Source organism: Anomalospiza imberbis, chromosome 3, assembly GCF_031753505.1.
Source record: "Anomalospiza imberbis isolate Cuckoo-Finch-1a 21T00152 chromosome 3, ASM3175350v1, whole genome shotgun sequence".
Taxonomy (NCBI): Eukaryota; Metazoa; Chordata; class Aves; order Passeriformes; family Viduidae; genus Anomalospiza; species Anomalospiza imberbis.
In genome coordinates, this window is record NC_089683.1 from 49,463,711 (window position 1) to 49,485,212 (window position 21,502).

Genomic DNA, 21,502 nt, shown 5'->3' on the forward strand with positions numbered 1-21,502 from the left:
GGCTGCGCTGCCCCCGTCTCCCGAGCCCGCTCTGCGGAACCGCCCGGTCAGCATCCGCGGCGCGCTCTGAGGGTGAAACCTGCATTTCAGTAAACACACCCCTGAGGCCCGGCTGCTTCTGTGGCGTTCAGATGCTTCCTCCCGCCACCTCTGCCTCACACACCAGCGTGAACGAGGCGCTGCGGGCGCCAGGGACGCAGCAAGGCTGGGAAGGGCGGAGGGAGGGGCTGCAGATGGGTCCCGAAGACAGCGGGGAGGTCGGACAGAACCCGGCTGGCGCCCCGGCCCGCCCCGCTCCCGCCCTGGCCCCGGCCCGGCCCCGCCCCCGGCCCCGCAGGGCCATCGCCGGCAGCGGCCGCCAGGGGGCGCGGTCCCGCCCCTCCCGCGGGGCGCTGCCGCCCCGAGCCGTCCCCAGCCCCGCCTCCTGCCCCGGCCCCGCCCTCCCCTTCTCTCGCGGCCACGTCATTCGCGCTCCGCGGGCGGAAGCGACGTCATCCCGCCCGGCGGCCAACGGGCGGCTCGCGTGTGGCGGGTTGAGAGGTGAAAGATCAGGCGGGGCGGCGGGAAGATGGCGGCGCAGGCGGTTGCCGGGCGGGGGACGCGGGCTCCGTGAGGGGATGGCGCGGCGGGCGGCGCGCAGCGGCTGAGGCACCCCCGCCGCTCCCCCGCGGGCCCCACGCGCTCCTGTCGGTCGGTCCCATGAGCGGGGCGGGCGGTCTGGCGTGGCGCGCGCTGCACGCGCTGGTGCGCGCCTTGCTCTGCCTGCAGCGCGCGCTGCTCGCGTGCCTGCGCGGCCGCGCGGCCGCCGCCGCCGCCACCTCTTGCGCGCTCCTGGCGCCCGCCGCCCGCGCGCTCGGCTTCCGAGAGGCGCGCGCGGCCTGGCGGCGGCGGGGACCCGCGCGCGGCGGGGCGGCGCGCGGGCGGCAGCGGTGGCGCGCGGACGGGCGCGCCCTGCGGAAGCTGCCGGTGCACGTGGGGCTGGTGGTGACCGAGGAGGAGCCGAGCTACGCGGACATGGCCAGCCTGGTCGTGTGGTGCATGGCCGTGGGCATCTCCTACGTCAGCGTCTACGACCATAACGGTGAGCGGCCGCCGGGGTGCCCCAAGTCCCAGTCCCGGGTGGTGCCCGCCCTGGGAGCGCCTCCTGGCGCGGAGCCAGAGGGACGGGACGCGCTGTCCCGGGGTCTTCCCAAGTCCGGGCCAGTCTCTCTGCTGGCAGCTCCTTTCCTGTTCGCTGGAGCTGCTTGGCCGCTGCAGAGCTTCTCGCCCCGGGGAGCCTGGGGAATGGCCCGGTTGCCCTTCCGGTCCAGCTCGTCCAGCTCCTGTGTCGGGAAGACCCGGTCCTGCCTGCTTTCTAGAGCCTTGACCACAGCCTCGGGCTGACAGGAGCTGCTGACATCTGAAAGTGTAGGGCAGGGACTGTTAGTAGGGAAGAGCTTTAGGCTACCTGCTCTTATCAGTGCTGCTTATGAGCTGGGGCTGAACCTCCAGAAGCGAATGAATGAAAGTAGCCTTCTCTTTTCAAGTACTCCTATGTGAAAAAACAGGGTGGACAAGTAGTTAAACATAAGCATGGATGTCCTTTGTGCTGTTCTGTATTGTGAAATTAAATTACGTGATCTGCATTTGGTCCTGCTTGGCATTTGAGTTAACTGAGCCAGTGCTTCTGGAAGCTCTGGTGTTTTTTCATATCTGCTGTGTGGTTTTATTTATTACTGAGTCTCAGATGTAAAACCATTGAACTCTGGCTCTTGCAGGTATGTTGATTTCACGTCACTTACTATCATAAAGATAAGATCGGAGTTTGGATTTCACATACTGTGAGGAAATCGTGGAACAAATATGACTTCCTCATACCTATCCTTTCCTAGTGGGGAGCTAAAACCAGCTGTATTCAAGATACTCTTAGTTGAAGCTTTTTGTCCAGCTATTGAGAGATGATCTCTAACCTGTACTGGACAAGCTGTCAGCTCAGAAGGAGTAACAATGCATGACATGGACAGTGTCCTGTTTCTGTCCTGCAGAGGAAAACCTCATCCTGAAGATCGCTGTGTGTGAGACCAGGGTTTAACTTGTTTTGAGCCACTTCCAGTGGCTGTTTAGCAGTGTCATGCAGTTTAGGTGAACAGTGTAGATTTCTGCCAGATTAGAGGTACGGTTGTCTTCTAGTGCTCTTTCAGGAAATGTCCAGCAGTGCACCCCACGTAAGTAGGGGAAATCTTTTGTTATCAAGTGTGCAAAAGCATCTGAGGTATGTAGGCCTTTCCTTGAGCATAGGCGTTTGTGATTTTTTAAAAATTTTTTACTTTGTTTTAAACCATCACCATTTATAGTTCTGTTTCATGGTTGATCCTTCCTATGTGATAAAAGACTTGGAAGACTTGACTTGCACTAAATTATTCTAGGATCATTATGAAAAACTGGGCTTAATAGCAGTCACCTAGCAGTTTAAACTGGCCATCTCTGCAGGGCTGTGTTGTATTTCAGAGGGAGAACGCTCCCTCATTTGGAAATCAAAGAATGATATAAAATATTTGCATAACATCTCCAGCACACAGAGAACAGCACCTTTTGAAAAGTCATTTATATGTTGACAGCTTTTACTCCCAACCTGCAGAGCATTCAACCAGGTGTAATGCTGCAGTATTAATGCTGCAGTACTGCAGACAGTAACAAGGGAGAGAGTTTCACTCATAGCTCATATGAGCTCATAGCTCATAGAAGAGAGATGTTTTTATTGTACAGGATCTTTAACTTCAAACCTCAAATAAACTATGGGCAGTATTGCCTAATATGTTACGTATGTGCTTAGGTCCTCTTTAGATTCCAGCACTGTGCTCCACAAATTACGCGTATGAGAACTGAACTGAGGAACAGATCAAACTGAGAATCGTGTTTCTTGGTCGTCTTGGTTTTCATCTTGCTTACTGTGCAACACTTGAGGAGGGAGAAGGCACCAGCCAATGCTTGGGTAGCCTACTGTTGCTGATCTCCTGTCTCACAGTAAGGAGCCAGAGCTGTAGCAGTGTCTGAAACATTATTTTTTGAGAACCTACTACTGCTTCTCCACCATGGGTTGAAATTCAGTCAGATCTAAGATTGGTTGTTAGAAGACTAAATATAATGACCACAAATTAAAAGGTTTTATCCCCTGAAGAGCTGAAATAACCTTGCAGAACAATTATTATTGCTAGCAGTTCAGAGAAACAAAAATCTTGGGTTATTTGCTACTGTATCCGTGTATTGTTTCATTCAGTCTAAAGTTACTATGTCAATTGTTCACTTTTGTTCTGTGTTGTAATGTTATTTTTTGTTCTGGTGTTGGGAATTCTTTATTTTGTTTAGTTTGGTTCTTTTTGTTCTAAGTGCAGGTTATGTGATGAGTGTGGATTTTAATTTTTCATTCTCAAGTTACATGTTAAGAGGTTTTGCTGTTACCTCTGAGATCTGAAAATATAGCTATTATCTCATGATTTCAGTATCGAAACATATTTTTCAGTATTTTCAATATTATTCTTCTGTTGGTCCTCTGATACTAGAATATGCTAGTTTAATTGCTAGCTTGATTTCCAGTTTGTTGGAGCAAAAGCAAATAAAGCAGAGCAACGAAAAAGTTTTAAATCTGTGACTTTTGCCAAACTTCTAGGGTTGATGAGATTAGCCTGCCATTACACATCATGTTCCACACAGGTGTTCAGTGGGTGCTCCAGGATAGCAGCTGCAACTGCTTTGTGCACAGCAAAGCTTTTTAGACTGACTTCAGCTTTAGAGAGCGAGCATGTAGTCATTCATACGGCTCTAGTGCATGCTTACTGCTGGTAATAGCCCATATGCTGCCTTTCTTGTGGTGCTAAGCTCCTTAGGGTGCCTTGATTGAGCATACAGCATTTCCAGATAGACTTGTCATTAAGTAGGATGTTGCTAAATCCAGTGCTCAGTGGTGGTGGAGTCTGGAACCCTCAGCACTAACACTGGTAATAGTGAAGGTGAATAAAGTCAGGTACAAAATGATCTTGTCAGTAGCAGAGGGTGACCCTTCATTACAGTGTGTACTTTTTTCCATCGATTCAGATGGTGAGTAGTGCTTTTGGACTGCTGAGCTGCTTTTGAGGGTTTGTGTTTGTACAAGTGTACCAGCTGTTGATTTGTCAGAGTCCCCACTGGTGCTGGCTGTGGTGGAGAAGGAAGACTAATGATTGCTCTGGATCAGTGTTAGCCATGGTGAGGGATACATTAATTTGTTTCTTTTTCTTCACTGCATATCTGTAGTACTGAGATTCTTTTGATTGCCACAGGAAACCATGCTTGACAAGCATGGTCTTCTATGGTTGCCTTCTCTGCAAGAAATTTAATCCTGAAGAAGGATTAAATTGAAAATATGTCCTTAACTGCCTCTTCTATAGGAGGAAAGGGAAGCATCAAGTTCTTTACAGAAGTGATAGATAAGCTGTTTATTTGTTTATAGTAGTGAATTTCTGTATTTTTTACAAAAATGCTAAATAGAAGGTTCATGTATTCTTCACTGTCAGAATAAGTAGCTGCATTCCAGCTCACACTGTTTTGTTACAGCAGCTGCACCAGTAACTGTAAAGGCAACTTGGCTGGAGTTGTGCAGGGCTCAGAACTGTGACTTTCTCTGTTGCCTCAGTATGTTTGGAGGCCCAAGGTGGTCTGGCTTTACTGCCCCTGGTGCGTGGAAGCCCTTTCTCTCAATTTTCATTGTTGTGCAGCATGACAAAGCCATAATAAACTTAATGCTACTCTTCATACCCGAGTTAAAAAATGCAAACTAAAGTTTCAGGCTTTTGATCAAGAATTTTTCTGTGGACTTCTGTATTACCAGTTCTTTCTTGGTACAAATCCAGCCAATCTTGTCAAGACCTTATCTGAGGAAATACTGCAGCCTTGTTGCAGTCAGAAGGCATTGATAATATTTTCATGTAATAGCACTTAAAATACCTTCTGGGGAGCAGAAGCCTTTTACTAGTACTATATACTTTAACTTTCTTTTGGTAGTTATTTTGCCATTTGGGAGAACTTGATTGAGTGTTACTTCTGTGAAGCTTTCCTGCTATAGTTTGGGACAAGTCTAGAGTGCTTTTTGGGAGCTTGCTGAATCTTGGCATTTGGGTACTTTGGACTCCTAGGTAGATGCTTCACGCTGAAGGTTTGTTAAAGCCCATAGTGTGACTGTATTGAAAATTTGGAGTTACTCATCCTGGGTTTAGCTTTCTAATGAACTGCTTTGTTTCTGACCACTTTTCTCTCTTAAAAACTCTTTGGAAGGATAGAGTATGCAAAAAAATTTATTTTAATTAGCCCCAAAGTAGGCTTCTAGTCTCTTCTAGATTACTTGGTAGTTTAGCTAATTTGTTTAATCCATAAAATCTTCTGGGTGTACAGTGAGTTCATTTCACTGGGCAGGATAAATATGTTGTGGTTTTATGTCGCTGGAACACTTGTGAGATACCAGTATCACATGGCATCTGCTGTGGGCCTTCACCCATGTGAAATTTCATGTTCAGCAGTTTTGCTTTGGTGTTGAGTTGAGAGGAGTTCTCAGACCACATTTATTAAAAGGGATAACACTAATCTGTATAAGATGATCTCCTTAAAGGAATGTGAAATAATGAAAGAGGTATCTTTTCTCTGAATTGCTGATGAGCCCCTCTTAGTGCAGAATGTCCCTCCAAGAAGAAAAGTGGGAGGAATGGTCACCTATGAAGTTCTTAGTTCTAAGTCAAATTTTTTGATTGGTTAATGCTGTCTTAAGTGGCTTTAATCTGACTGAAATTTAAGTGACTTTAGCTACATTCAAATTTGGATTACTTTTTTTCCTAGACTCTTGGAATAAAGGAGGTATTTGCAGCTTTCCATATCCTGTGAGGTCCAGTGTAATGGCCATGCTTTCCTCCATTATCAACCAGCGTGATCCAATAGGATGTAGGCAAAAGTTTTTCATGTATTAAAATGGTTTCTTGCATGTACATTCTTTGAAGTGGTTTATTATTTGATGTTCTCAAAATGTTAATACCTGATAACAGTTACAACTTCTGATTACTTTTTCCTTGTCAGTACTGGAAAGAAGTTGAGAAAGCAAATAACTGAAATGTTGTGGAGATATGTTCTTTACTAGACTCCACTTTGGTAAGGTGTTCCCTTGCAAGGAAACTTGCTAACTCAATACTGTGTTTTACAAGATTCTGCTGCTTTAAAAAGCAGGGAAATTAAAAATGTTGAACTTTGAGATGCCTTTAAGGCATTTACAGGTGGCTGTGGTAGTCTAGTCAGACAAACAAATGGTTGACATCACTTGGTGTTTCTCTGTGCCAGTTTTTCACTTCCAGTTCAAGATTCTTGTAACTTCTACACCTAATGAATTTGCAGCCTCTTAATTGCAAACTTCATTTGTCAGTATCTAACCCTAAAATATTGCAATACCATGGTTGCAAGCAAAGGGGCATGGCTTGTAGCTGCTGTAAATCTGAGTGAAAGGTGCGTGGCCTGGAAAAGACCTGTGTAATGAAGGAGTACTGCATGAAGCTAAAACACTTCTGGTTTGCTTCAGCTCTAATAGCAACAAATGAGTGACAGCATGCTTTCAGCTTGTGTTGTAAAAACAAATATTATGCTTGAAAACAGCTCACAAGTTCTCAGTAGCTCACAAGTTCTCAGTAGTTAAAAGAAACAAACCAGGACAGAGTTTGATACTCTTTTGCTTTGGGAATTTTAGTGTTTAAATATATGTAATTCTTAGAACACTTCATTTGCAGGAATATACACATTTGTGCCAGCTTGCAAAGGTTCTAGAGTTCCGATCAGACAAGTGTTTCTGCTTTTCAAAACCAGAAGATCTTCTGATGAAAAATAATAGTGACAATTTAATGTTTGTGTTCCATATTAGAAACATGAGTAGTGCCACTTTTTTTTTTTGTTTATCAGCAAACAGCTGTTGTATTGCCAAAATTTATTAGACCTTTATCAAACCGTAATTTTTTATAATGTTAAAATTACATTATGGACTAGCTTTAACTTTTTGTGAATGAAATTGGAGGGTAGCAGTAAATCAAGAGTTAAGTTTCATTGCCTAGAGACACATAATTCTGCTACTGAGTTGGCCTACTCATGCACTTATTTGCTATATATGTCATGTTTAAATTAAGCAACAGCATCTCCCAGAACTAACTTGGGTACATTTACAAAGTTAAAAAAAATGAGCCTTGTAGATAAATGGGGTTTTGAGATACTGTAAGGGAAAGGAGAATATAGCTGAGTCATGACCATGTAAAATTCTTGAAGTTGAATATTAATTTGGCCTGGAATATTGTGTTTGGCAGGACTGTGTTTGCAGTGATGTGCATTCATAAGTCTCTTGTGCACTGACTGAGAAACTAATGTTGAAGGAGTATTCCCAAATGCTGTTGGTTTTTAATTAAGATCTGAGTTAGTCTAAATTTTTACTACCTTCTGTTGTGCTTCAGGATCTTCTCTTCAGGAAAACTGTGTATGTGTCAATGTTGATGGATCAGTGAGAATTTAGGTGTGGAGGCCTTTCCAAGGAAGGCATACTGCAGCTACATGGTACAACTACAGTAGCTTCCTGTTTGTTAAACTGCTATTCCAAGAGCTATGTAAATCCCAGGTTAGAACAACTGAGGGGGTGGGTGAGATAAATGGACAGAATAGAAGGGTGATACTCAGATAAATCTTAAGAACACATTTATTTAGCAAATCTTCTGTGTTGTGTGTGTTAAGGACCTTCACTTTGGAGCTGGACCATTTCCATTATCTGATGTCTCTTTTTACTGAGAAGCAAACACCTTTGTCAGTTCTTCTACCTGTTGTCCTCAATGTTGTAATTTACTTTAGAGCTGGTGTATGAAGTTTAAAATTAGTTCTTCCAGTCTTAGGCAGGAATAGGTGAAAACCATTCACAAGAAAGGATTTGGTACCATTAGTGTTGGGTGGGAAAGAGGAAAGAAGCCTGTAGAAAAGTTCTAATTCATTAGGTCTAAAGGCTAGCATATTAAATAAATGCATTGTATCGCCTCATATTGCAAACTAACTCCTAGTGTATTTTGATCTTAATACAGTGCTTATATACTGTTTGACCAATGTGGGAACTGTTGTAGCAGTTCCAGATCCTATAGTCAGGTTGTGGTGCTGAATCCTAAGCCTGATCATAAAATTGCATGTCTTACATTCTTTTGCACTGTCTACATTGTAAGATTAGTGTGTGGGCATTTTTAGACTGGTCAACAGAAGTGTTTGACATAAGGCTTCTGAACGAAGCTCAGAAAAAACCTCTGAATACCCTGTGATATAATGATAAAAGCATTATCCAGTTCCTGAGTGAATATGCCAGCCAGGATTGTAAATATTTAAGCTGTAACATTTAGTTTTGCTGTGGCATTTAATTAGAAATAATTAAGTTATGTTTCTCAAAAGCTAGAATTTATTTTAGTACAGCAACCTGAGTATGTTTGAAGCAGGCTTTTGTGATTTCCTGCATTCAAAATGTGTCTGCCTTAAATATGTAAGTATGAAAAGGACTTGGAGACTGCATGAACTGCTTGAAACATACAGCTTGTGAAATTCTCTTATGAGGAAATCCATGCTGTTAAGAGCGGACAGTTACTAAGACCTGAAATACTGATTTAGTGGTGACTTGCTTTGTTAGCCTGCAGCCTCAGGGATGTGACAATAAGTGGTAGCAGATTTAAGAAGTGTGGGCTTTAAAGAAATTTGGTGTTAATCTGACTTGGTTTTTCTTTGCTGATTATTGCTTTCTCTAGTTCTAGCATATTTAGGACAATGAAATGTCTTGAGCTATCCCTTATGCAGTTGCAACTTGCTGGGTGAAAGAAGAACAAAAGCATGAGTTGTCTTTCCAAGGTCACTCAGATCAGTCATGTGCAGTAGTGTTTGCTTTGAATTCTTACCCACACTTGTGAACTCCAGTCTGAAACCAGTTCTGACTAATTTTTTCTTCTTGCCTAGTGTCAGATTTATTTTGTAACACCCTTTATAGGAGTTGGCTGATATGCAACTTTTTTTTTAAAGGTATTTTCAAGAGGAATAATTCAAGATTGATGGATGAAATTTTAAAACAGCAGCAAGAACTCTTGGGACTAGATTGTTCCAAGTACTCCGTGGAATTTGCAAATCACGACAAAACTGGTCAAGGTAAGATCAACTACAAGGGGGTCTTGGTATGCCTCTAAATAGCTGTATATCAGTCATAAATCTGCCTTTACTTAAACACTTTTCTGTGTACAGTGACCTTTTTCTTCATGTGTGTGCTTCCATCTTTCCAAACATACACCTTAAAGTGGGGAGGAGAAAGGGAAAGAGCAAGACTGCTGGTTGTCATGGCAAGGTATAATGCCATCAGGAAGGTAAAGGGCACAAGTTAAAAAAATTAATTTGGTAATAATAGCTTTTGCACATAGTTAGATGTGGAAAGTAGGAGTAGGTTTCAAGGCTGATGTTCCTTATACAGCAGTATCTGCTCTAAGAACTCATTTACTTATCTGCTGCCTAAGACAAATGCTAGAAGTCTGTTCAAAATATAATGAATCACAGGCACGTACTTGAATCAGGCCTTTGTCTTAAAGAGATGGGCTGATACAGCTCTCCTAACTACAGCTCATAATATTTAAGTAGGTCTTGTAAAAAATATCTAACAACCTTTATGCTTTAAGATCAGCATAGTTCAAAGACTTATGAAAAATCTGCACAAGTTGTGGTGCGTTTAGCAGCGTTGAAAATGCTGCTTGCAAGGTTTGCCTCCCCCATGAGTGCTAAATGGATGTCAAAATCCATTGTGCCAGTTTTCCAGTGTAAAGTATAGTATTATAACTTGAACTTGTCTTATGAACAGCTTAGCCTAAGATACTAGCATTTATGTGGAAGAACTCAAATTTCATGATATTTTTTTTTTCTTCCTGTGAAGGTTGAAATAACCAGCAGAAAATGGGATAGACAGGTTATTAATGTCTTAAACTCCAGCATACTTAGCTACACTTACCTAAGTTGGGATATTTATGTTCACACCAAACAAACTACTGAAAGACTTCTCAGACTTGCTGATAAGAAGAGTGTGTTCAAGTCTCAGAAACCTTTTGTGCTGGAAACTGTGAAAAGCAGAGGAGTTTTCTGTTCTCTTTTTAAATTCTTCATTCTTTTTTAGGAGGCTTCACTCCTCCTAAAGAAGATCAGATGCTTCATGTTTTCAACTGAACAAACTGACATTTATGCAGTTTATTATTATCTGCAGTTTTCCACTTCTGAATAATAGAATTGCATGTATTGCATTTAGGGATACTGTTAAATATTTTTAAATGTAGGATCAATCATGCAATACTAAGGAACAATTATTTTCATTGCGGTGGTTTTGGATAGATGAGCTGAGGGATTTCAGGTGTTTTTATGAATCTTGACTGTGCTGTGTGGTCCTCTACAGTCAGGTTCTGCAGTTTTAAGAAACATTATTTTTAAGTATCTAGTTATAACTATCCTAAGATTGGTATCAGCCTAAAATGTTGACACTTTGGTATTCAACCCACTTAACTTCAAGCCAGTACAGTGTACCATCTCTGGCCTTCAGCTTCCTTGGCAAGTTTACTACTTAGGTACCTTACCAGTACTGACAATGATGCAAGTCACGTAGTATGAGAAGACTCTTGCCTCTCAGAAGTGTATGATTAAGATAATTACTGTTGTGAAATGTCCTCTTAAGTCACAGACATAATTACAGATGAATGGATGAATTCTGGACTATTATCTTGTTCCAAACTTCAGTGTAGCAATCTTAGATCCTTACTGTAACTCTTGCATCAAGATGCTGTGATCAGATTGAGAGAAGCCCCCAAGCTTAATCATTATGTTACATGAATGTACACAGTAGCTGTTTAAAACACCTTCCTCTTCTTGGGTAGAAATTAGTTTGTTGTTTTTTTTTTTGTTTGTTTTTTTTTTTTTTTATATTTCCCTGAATCCCTTAAGTTACTATCCAGGCAGCTTTCTTCTCAGTGCTTTGCCTGACAGCATAAGAACCAATCCAAATTTCCTGGAAAACTACGTTTGAAGACTGAATTAAACCCCTTCTCAAAAGACTTCTCAAAGTAGTTGTCTTAGGCTTGTGTTTTAGTAATACAGCAAATCCAGAAAACTTTTACCCACTTCTCTAAGAGATAGATGAGGTATATCTGTGACTAGTTGTAATACAGGAATTAAACTACAAGTTACTTCCAGCTGTATCTGTGACTATCTAAAGCACATGTAAAACAATTATATTTCTGTTGCTTTTAAACTATGTTTTGTACTTTCAGTTTTAAATTGCCAATCTGCATTGAAGGTGCTGTCTCCAGAAGATGGAAAAGCAGACATAGTCAAAGCTGCTCAGAACTTTTGTCAGTTGGTAGCACAGCAGCAAAGAACACATTCAGACCTGGATGTGAATATGTTAGACAACTTATTAAGTAGTAAGTATAATATGGAGGGGAAAGAGTACTCAATTCATAACAACTTGGTTTCTAGTGTATTCATTGCTTGGAATGTATGCATCTTGATGCTTAGTCTATTAAGTTATGATTATTGCTTTTAGGCTTCTGTTAAAAAATTTCTTACTGATTTATTGCCTTTTGAGCTGTTTTGTTAAGCAGAAAATTTCTTTAGCAGAAATATTAAGCTAATTTGCCGAGTTTCAGCTTTTCAGAGTTTACAGCATCTGTGGTATGTTCTGCAATGAGCTTTCTGAAAAAAAATACTTTTGGAATTATCTAAAATTAGACTATTCTAATTTAGGTTAACTTCCTGCAAGTTGCAAGCTGCAAACATGGATGGCCAGAGTCTTTTCCAGATCTGGTTACAGTGATTAAAACTGTTCTTGCTGCCTGACTACTACCCTGAGTGCAAATGATAGAGCACTTGCTGTTCTCTTGCTGCTCTATAACCCACACTAGCTTAGTTGTCTTCATTACTAATTCATGCAGATTACTGACTCTGCACTGAGATGTGTGGCTACATGCAATAGCTATGAAAAGGGCAGGACTGCCCTAATACCACACCTGGGAGAAGAAGTTTAGAATTAGCATCCACTTGTCCAGTGGTACTATAGAGTTATAATGAGTTGCTCAGCTTGCCTAGGTGATCCATGCATGTTAATTGCAGCTGTAATTAGTTCGGCAGGGTTCAGGTTTCAGATTGCACACTTGAACTTAGATGCCTTTGGGCACGTTGTAGTGTGGTTCCCATTAATTGGACTTTAGAGAGTGATTTCTTCTTTTTCATGTGGGTGATCAGCTGAATTGTTCTGAGGACGGACTTCCATGGCAGTTTGGCCACTTAACTTCAAACTGAATTCCATCCCTGTTGTCACCATCCTCCTATACTGGAACTATTAAATGTATTTAATAAGGCACCTGAAGAAAAACTTAAGACATCTCTTCTGTTATACCCCAAAGGCAATTAAAGGAAATTAACAATCACTCCTTCAGAACAGTTACTAATTTAATGGAGAATCGGTGACAGCTGTTACCTTTTGTGTGTATTTTGTCCTGTGATACTTAACTGGAGCATTTCAAATTTGTTGTCTGGATATATTAAAAGGATTAGGTCCAATCTTAAAATGAGTGGATTTAATTTTGAAGTATTGCATGCTAGCTGAACACAGAAAGTGATATCTAATCTGTCAAAACTATGAACTTTGAAACATGCTGCTTCATGTATGTGGCAAATAATTAAGGGTAATATCTGTAACTGATCCTTACTAATTTGTTTACGTAATGTTTGGGACATAGTTGGAGGTGAAGTATTCTTTCATTACTTATTTAGCAGCAACTTTTTAAACTTTGTTTAAATTGTAGGCAAATTTAGTTTGTGTGCATTTTTAATGGAATAGTATTGAAAGTAAGCATCTGTGCATTACTGATTTGAGAGCATGTTCTGGAAAGCAATACTTGAGTCGTTATAGTCTTAGAGTTTGCATTAATGGTGTATTCTGTAAATCTTTGGGGTTTTACATTTTGATTTAAATACCTGTTAATGTAGTTTTTAAACTTTTTGTTTATGTTTAGGGTGCAGTTATAGAAGCCTAGTCCTAAAATGGTATGATTCTAGCTTGTCATGTGGCTTTTCTTGTTCTTAATTCAGTCATGCACTTAATTCTTGCAGCTTGAGTTTTCTGCAGTGTAAGAGTACTTTCTTCTGAGCAATGCCTCAGCTAACCGGCTTGTTTTCAGAAAAGTAGGTGCTAGCTGCATTTTAATATTGTCTCTGCTTGCTGTCTGTTTGCCTTCCAGCAAAGAACACGACTATCAATTAAGGCTACTCAAGTTGCCTGTAAGATCTATGTGGAGAAGGGGTAGAGTTACCAGCTCTAAAATTCCTTCATGTTTCCCTTGCAGAACTCCTGACCTAGAAGGGAAATTGCCAGATTGCCATCCTTTGAGTGTGCAAGTCTTTTGGCCTCTTCTGTTTTTTAAAGTTTGCTCCCAAATCCTTGTATCTTGTGTGTGCTAAACTTGACTGCTGTAACTCTAGCAGCTCTGAGGGAGCTTCCACATGTAAATTATCTGTAGCACTGCTATGTTTATGTAGAGAAATGGATGCAGACTGGAAAGCACAGTACTGTGTGTTTTAGTAGGCTGTTGTGACAGTAATACCACAGTGTGCATTTTCATTTTCCTTCAGATAGAAACCATAAGGAAATGTTAGCATTAACTGGGCTCTCCGAAGGTCTTTTCCTGTTTGAAAAACAATTGCAATGTTGAAAATCCTCCTGCTGTACCAGCTGAGGAGTACTCAGCTACTGAATCAGCTAATGAGTAAAGTTGTCCACTTCCTCCAGAGTCCCCCCTTCTAAGTATTCACTGCTTCCCTGCAAAGCTCCTTCATACTAACGTGCTAGCTTCTGGACACCGAAGTGGCTTTTGCTTTGCAATTCTTTTCTTAAGTTTGCAATGAGATTTGCACTGTGGCACAAGACATTCCTGTCTAAAAACTTCATCCTTCCTTAGAAATGCACATGCTTGGGGAAAATAGCTTCTTTACCTCTGATAAAAGGTATCATTATTGTGGTGATTCAGTGGGGAGGGAGGATGTGAACTTCTTGAAAAATCTTCAGCTTCAGTTTCAAAACCTGGGTGGAGCAAAATCTGGCCTTAGTTTCCTTTTCTGTTATTCCCAAAGTTAAGTTCCTCTGCAACTTATCTGAAAACTGTAAAAGGCTTTTGACTGCTTTTGTGTAGTGTTTTTTTTTAGGCAAATGAGGAAAGAATTGAGAAATAACATCGGAAGTTTGGAGCAAGTAGGCTGTATTAAACTTTATCTGCTAAAGGTGGTCATTACCCAGTATAAGCACTCTTGCACTTAACTGATAGTGGTGGATAGTGGAAGGGGTGACAACAAATTGCCTGCAATAATCATGACTAATTGCAGCATTATAGCAAAATAGGGTTATGACTGCTGGAATGCTTTTCAGATGAGCTAGGAAGGTGCAAGAGGAACAGTTTAGCTTCTTGGGTCCCCTTGGGATGCTCTTCTGGTTTTCACATGTTGCTCTAATCAACTTACTAGAATTAGCAGGGAAGGCTGGACTCAGACTGTTCATTCTAAGCCTATTTCCTGTCTGTCAGTTTTAGCCTGGAGTAGCTTAGGCTCTGCAGAATTATATGGAAGGGAGACACAGGCAGTGGTGTTTAGTCACTAAATGTCTTCAGCCTCAGAATATGAGTAGGATGCTCTCACGAGGGAAGTGACTGGCTGGGGTTTTAAGGTATGGGTAGTAAGAGTGTGGGCACTTAGTGGAATTCATCAGTATTATCTTGCTCTGCCCTCGAATGGGTCAGGTTGTCCACATAATAACAGAAAAAGACACTCTGCCCTGTTCTTGCTCACTCATTTAACCAGAAAGATGCCAGCTGCAGCAGTGTCTTCGAAATTTTATAGTAAGTTGGTTTTACAATTTCTGTCTGGTCTCATACTGAGAAAGAGACAAGTCATCTAACAAGTTGGGTTTTTTTTTTCTTGATGGTCTGTAGTACCAAGGTGTTCTTCAGTGAAACTTCCTTAAGCTTTTTTTTTGTGTCCTCTTACTCTACATGATTGCAGCTCTGTATAGTTAAGTAAGGACTATAATAGGTGGAGTCAGGGTACAGCATGTTCTGTGCTACTAAAATTGAGTTTGCCAAGACAAAACTAGAACAAGTTGGATGAAACAGAATTGTTAGGGTTTGCTGTTACTCAAAACAATGTAATTGTTCCTGTAATTTCCATAGAAAGTCTTTGAAAAGTACCTGACATAAAAATAACAGTCCAGCTGGGCCTACAATGGCTGCCTAAGCTTTTGCTCAGTTGGTCATTTAGGTGTTGCAAGACCAGTCTGTCCTCTTGGGCTTTTAATTGTTAACTTGTCCTTGGGACCTTCATTAAAAAAAAAAAAAAAAAAGCATTTAATGAAAAAGCAGATGCCTTAGGGTTTAGAACTAAAACAAATCCTATGATGAATTTAATAAAACCTAGTGTAACTTGTTATTACAGGTACAAATGGATTTCCTGATCCTGATTTAGTCTTGAAGTTTGGTCCTGTGGACAGCACATTAGGATTCCTTCCGTGGCACATCAGACTGACAGAAATCATGTGAGTTGCTTATAAATGTTGTGAAACACACTGGAATGAAAAATATCTAGCTAAACAAGTCACTGTGACGTAACTTATGGAACTGGCCAAAAGAGGAGATCCAGCTGAATAATTGTCTGGAGATTGATTTGAGGATATTTTAAAATTATTAAATGAAACCTGTCAAACATTCATTGTTGGTTTTTTTAGCCCTGACTAGGCAACAGCAGGCTTCATGCCTCAGGTTTAAGAAATAACTTCTGTCACCACCTAGTGTGTGGTACAGTCCCATTTGACAGTGTTCCTTATATAAGTGTTGATTTTCTGTGGCTCATAGGTTTCTAACAGGGAAACTAGGGATACAAGGGAAATGGAATAATACAAGAAGATCGCACCTATGGATTGCTTTTCATTTGTAGTAGTAATTGAACTGACTGGATTTGCTGAACTTCTTAAATCCAAGCTCATTTATAGCACACTGAAACATATGGGCACACTGTGCTGCTCCAGCTTTTCGCTGATTTTTGAAGGGCCCTGTATACTCTAATTGGAGGCTTTGGTTTAGAGGGTGACTGGTTTAGAGTTGAGTGACAATAACCATGTTGAGAACAACTTCACAAGGTTACTCAGACTGTAGCTTGCTTTTAGTGGTATTCCTGAGTGGCTGTATGAGTAGTGTGGTGTTTATAAAAGCTTATTTTAATGTTTCTAACTTGCTTTCTCAGTTCTTTGCCTTCCCACCTAAACATCAGCTATGAAGACTTTTTCTCTGCCCTCCATCACTATGCAGCCTGTGAGCAACGCTGGGGAAAGTGACTTCGGGCTGAGTGCATGGAGTCAAGCTTTCTGTGGGAAGGAACTGATGTCTGTTTACAAGCACCTGCGACCCATAAGTCTGGTTCATAGTCCTTTCTTAATTTATCAAAAAAATTCAATAAAGTGTCTTACCTTTCTAGAGAGTCTGTGTGAATGAGTGAGAATCTATGGGGAGGGGAATTAATAGATTTCCTGTTTGAAAAAGACAGTTACTAAAAGCAAAGCTGACTTGCCCTCACTTTGACATTCAAGTGTCAAAATGAACGTGTAAGAATTAAGCATTGTGAAATCTACAGGACAATGTAAATAGGAGTCCATGCTAACCGAGAAGGAACTCCCACTTTTTTTCTTAATTCTTCATGGTCAGGCATTTCAGAGCTAATGGTTTATCATCAGATATATTTACTATCTAATATGTGAATTCTAGAGAAGTTGATTTTGTTAACTGAAAATAGAGACTGCAGCTTGGCTGGGATGACTAAGCCAGCCGTATGTGTTAAGTTCTAGAAATACTGAGAAGATTCCATAAAAAGGGGTGAATGCTTCTATGGTAAGTGGATTAGGCAGTCTGTGTTGCAGTATCCAGCTTTTTTTTTTTTTTTTTTTTTTTAGTATTCCTACAGCCCTGAGTGAATGCAACATCTCAGCATGAGGTTACTTTTCCATTGGGAATAAGCGTTAACAGTACTATGTATTGTTTGTATACCTGTTTTCCCCATAACATGCTCACTCAAGGTAACAAGCAGGAAAAGGCTCTGGCATCATTTGCTGAAAGATTTGAGTCAACTTCCATAGCTAAATGTGATTTGCTGCTTGTACTTGTGTGCCCAGCAAGGGAGTCTGCTTAAGCCTTTTATTTTTATTTGTTCTGAACTGAGCATTAGAAGTTTGAAAGGTGACAAAGAAGGAAGATGAAGTGAAGCTGCCCTACAGTATTTCAGCACTGAGATAGAGCTAAGTAGAGATATTGGCTAAATGGTCTTCATCATGGAATGGTCTGTTGGAGTTACATTCCTGTTTTGAAAATAGTTTAAAATTACAAGTTTATGGCTGCATTTGGACAAAGCAATATCTTTAGATCTGTATTACTGGAGTTCTGCCCTGCAGGCTGCAGAACTGTTGAATGCTTCATTCTGGAAGTGTTTCCTGTTTCCCCCTCCCCCAACTCTCCAAACTGAGCCTGGCTTTATCTCCTTTGGGATAGCCATGTCACTAGAAGGGAAAACTGTTTTTAAAAGGGAATTGCCAGATTTTAAAGGAATGTCTGCCTCATTGTGAAATGGTGTGTTTTAACTTGTTGCTTGATGTTGTAAAGCAGATTGCATAAACTCTTAGCTGCTGTTTTTTGTCATCTTAAGGTTAGATTGCAGTTACAGAAAGAGACCTGTGGTCTACTTAATCTCAGAAAAGAGCAAGGGACATTCAACAAATTAACTAAGGGTTTTGACATAAAGTAGCTTTCCATAGGAGCTGGCATACTTAAAGTACACTTTGTCGTCTGGTCTCTTGCGTGTACCAGGTCCTGTATTGCAGAGAAGGTGAACAGTTGTGCAATGTTTCCTGGGCCCTGTCATTGACATGGGCAAATTTTCTCGCTGAGTGTTAAGTCCAACTTTTTTGTGGGGAGTGGGTAGCCTGTTGAAGGTTATCTGGAGTATTGATGTTCATCTGTAGTATGAATTCTGTTTCATTAAAATGCAAGGTTGTGTTTACGTTCCAGTATGTGTTACTGTGTCACTGAAACAGTTCTGGTGCTGGCAGTAATGGAAGAAGCTTAGTTTAACCCTCAAAAATAATGTATTTTTTATATTTGTATCAAACTGCCAAAGAATACTTCTCATACCTGAGTTCCCTCAGTCCTCAAACTTCTGCCTATCTCAGCTAAAAAGATGTGTTTAATATTGGAGACAGATCTCAAGGCCTAGAATTTGTCTGCAGAGAATTGCTTAATAAAACTAAAATGATTAGTTCAGCTGCATTTGATTCAACTTAAGTCTCTTCTGATGGCCAGTTTAATTGTGAATTAAGTGTTCCTCCTGGAATTAATGTAGTTGAACTAAGCCATGTTATCACTTAGTTGGGATTATTTTACTGTCCCTGTGTGGGCAATCTTCAGTGAGGTGTGCCAAAAGCACTGTGCATATCCACGACTTGATCTCTGAATGTACGTCCTTGCCCTTAGCACCTCTCCCCAGCTTGTTCTGTGTGAAGGTCTGTGCTATCGCTGTGACATGTTTGGGTACCTGTACATAATGTGTAAAATGAGTTTTTATGATTAGGGAATTGATTTATTGAACTTTATTATTGAAAGCTGAATCTGTAAAACAATAAATCAATAAAAGACTATAATCTTTCTACAGGCTATGGTGATACATGAATACTTCTGGAAGTTCAGCTGGCGTGCTGTAGCCTGATTCATGTTACTGCATGACTCTGGGGAAGTAGAGAATTTCAAATGTTGTATTCTTATGTGCTCTTCTTTAATTGCTTTCTGTAGTGTAAGAACTGGGCAAATTTTTCATCTACCACTTCCAACTTTTTAGATGCTTTTATGAAAGCTTTCATAGTAAAGCATTTACTGTAAAAAATATTTCTTTGATAGTCCTAGGAACTTGCAAAACTTGCTCCTGGCTACTGAAAAGCTTGCTTCCTCTCCCTGCTGCTGAGTCAGTCATGGGCTGTGCTGGGCCTCCTGCCAGCCCTGTTGTGGAGCAGGGTGAAGTGAGAGTGTCGTGTGGAAGAAGCCTCTGCAATCTGAGTGGTGCCTACATGCTGAGCAGAAAAAGGGAAGCTTGTGTTAAGGGGAGTTTTGAAAATGCAGTGGGAATCATGGTACCAAGCTGACCTTGAGCCAGCCTACAACAAAGGCCAGCAGTCTTCCAGGATGTATTAGGAACTGTGTTCCTGGCACATCAGAGATAATGATCCTTTCCTAGTGATCTGCAGTGGTGTGTTCAGACCTGGGTTTCCTTGGTACAAGAGAGACACAGATTTAATGAACCTAGGCCACCAAAAGGCTGTGATGATAAGAAGTGGAGCATCTGTTCTACAAGGAGAGGTTAAGAGTTGGAACTGCTCTACTTGGAGGACACTGAGGAGGGACCTTACCAACATACCAATGCATGATGGAAGGGGGACTAAACCCAGCCAGGTTCTTCTTGATGCTGCTTAGTGACAGGCTGAGAGGCAATGGGCATAAATTGAAATACAGGAGAATGTTGAAACATCAGAGAAACCTTTTCCTATGAGGGTGGTCAGTGGAGCAGGTTGCCCCTAGAGGCTGTGGAGTCTCCTTCAAAACCGGTATGTGTGCATGGGGATGACTGTAGGACTAGATCACCTCCAGACATGCCTTCTAACCTCAGTTGGAGCTGGCTGTAGAGCAGTGCTAGGTGTAATGCTGCTGGGCTCTCCTACCCCAGCAGATTTTTTTAATAGTCAGCAGTGGAGGCTTGCTGCAGTTAATTTGCCATTTCAATAGCAAAGACTATTAGAACTTTCTGTGTGGTGGAATATTCTTCAATTGCACCAGTGTGAGAGCTCCCCTTCACAGTAACTGCTTCTCATTAACAAGTTATTCATGTTTCTGTATATTTCCTCTTCCAGTGATGCCTGGTAGTGGATCTGGTAAAGGAGCTAGGTGAGATTCTGAAATAGTTGCTTTACAGCAGGGAATTTGGGAACCTGGACAATAATCCAGCTGTTGCAGAAAATAGGCCTACAAAGCAGTTCTTGAAATTATAGTGCTTTTTAGGACTTCTTGTATGAACATGCACTAAGCAACTGTACAGCATAGCATGCTGCACTGAGCTGAAGATTGGTGAGTAGAAGGTAAAAGTCATTTTTTATAGAAGAGAGTATGGTCTTACACATTTGCACATCTGTGTTTCCTAAAGTACTTCACAAAAATGACAAGAAAGTAGAACCTGCTGGTTTGATTTCCTGTGTATTTCATGAATTCAACTTTTATGTGAAATCATAACTGCCCTGAATAGTCCCATATGTTTAAGACAATGACATCTTTTTGTCTTTACTGTTGAAATAATGTTTCACTATTATTTGCGCTTATTCACTGGTTCTGAGGGACGGGTATACCTATAAAATCAGCAGACAGTTTTGATCTTTGCTGATGCCAAGGTACCAGCTGCCTTGCAGGTAGGCTTTGTCCGGCATTGCTGGACTGTGCTGCCCAGCCAGTGCTTGTGCAGGAGGAACTCTGGGGGCACAGGGACAGGTGCTCTGCTTCCTGCTGGCTAACATGCTGTCATCTTCCCTGAGGGCACAGCCCCCGCTCAGTCATCTGCTTCTTGGAAAGGTGTTCTCTTTGCTGCTTCCAAGCACTTAATGCAACAACAGCAGCTTCAGCTCAGGGGTGAGGAAGGAACTGGAGAATAAGGCTGAGTTGTTGCCCATCCTATGCAAAACCTTCTAACCAGTGTTGCTGTGAAGGTTACTATTTGTCCATTTTTCAGCACACCATGGATGAATGCAAACAACTCCTAACTGTCTTCTATGAGCGAAGCTACTTTGATAAGCTTAAAATGTTCAAGCAAATGAATCAAAGGCCATACTTTAAAGCCCACAACTTTTTTTCCCTCAGATCTGCCAAATTAAAAGGGAGAGAGACTTGCAAGCCCTTCCTCTGCTGTATGTTTGTCTGTGTTAAATGATGTGAGACCTCCTTGAATTCCATTGAATCACTGCTGAGAGCTGTAGGATTATTCCCTAATTGCATCCTAAACAACTTTTTTAGATGATAAATAATATCATGTATTATACAGCAGCATGCCTCAACCTAAACTTTGAAGTGCTTCACAAATTAATGTTTAATGAAACTGTTTGCCTGGAGGCTTTTGCTGTACTATGTAACTGGCTGAATACACACAGGCCAGGGCTCTTTCATCTCCCTGACAAGCCTTACTGCTTTAATATAGCATATTTTCTCCAACTGTGTGCAGTCAGTCAATTCTAAGTTTTCTACACATCTCCCTGGCCTGTAAAAATATTACCTTGTCCCCCCAAAAAGCTCACACATAGCAGGAGACCCTAATTGGATGGATCATA

General features: G+C 41.3%; 1 protein-coding gene across 1 annotated transcript; it reads left to right on the forward strand.

The window, feature by feature from the left end:
* The first annotated feature begins 547 nt into the window (after window positions 1–547).
* On the forward strand, window positions 548–16,581 carry NUS1 (NUS1 dehydrodolichyl diphosphate synthase subunit). Its single transcript, XM_068184327.1, has 5 exons — window positions 548–1,081; window positions 9,064–9,186; window positions 11,334–11,486; window positions 15,544–15,643; window positions 16,348–16,581. Exons 1-5 carry the CDS (start codon window positions 700–702, stop codon window positions 16,436–16,438), a joined length of 849 nt encoding a protein of 282 aa, XP_068040428.1. The 5' UTR covers window positions 548–699; the 3' UTR covers window positions 16,439–16,581.
* Window positions 16,582–21,502: the final 4,921 nt, after the last annotated feature.

Coding starts and splice junctions, on each gene's coding strand:
- NUS1 (XM_068184327.1), top strand. CDS start 700: ATGAGCGGGGCGGGCGGTCTGGCGTGGCGCGCGCTGCACGCGCTGGTG. Junction 1,082..9,063: donor CAGCGTCTACGACCATAACG/GTGAGCGGCCGC, acceptor TTTTTTTTAAAG/GTATTTTCAAGAGGAATAAT. Junction 15,644..16,347: donor ATCAGACTGACAGAAATCAT/GTGAGTTGCTTA, acceptor TTGCTTTCTCAG/TTCTTTGCCTTCCCACCTAA.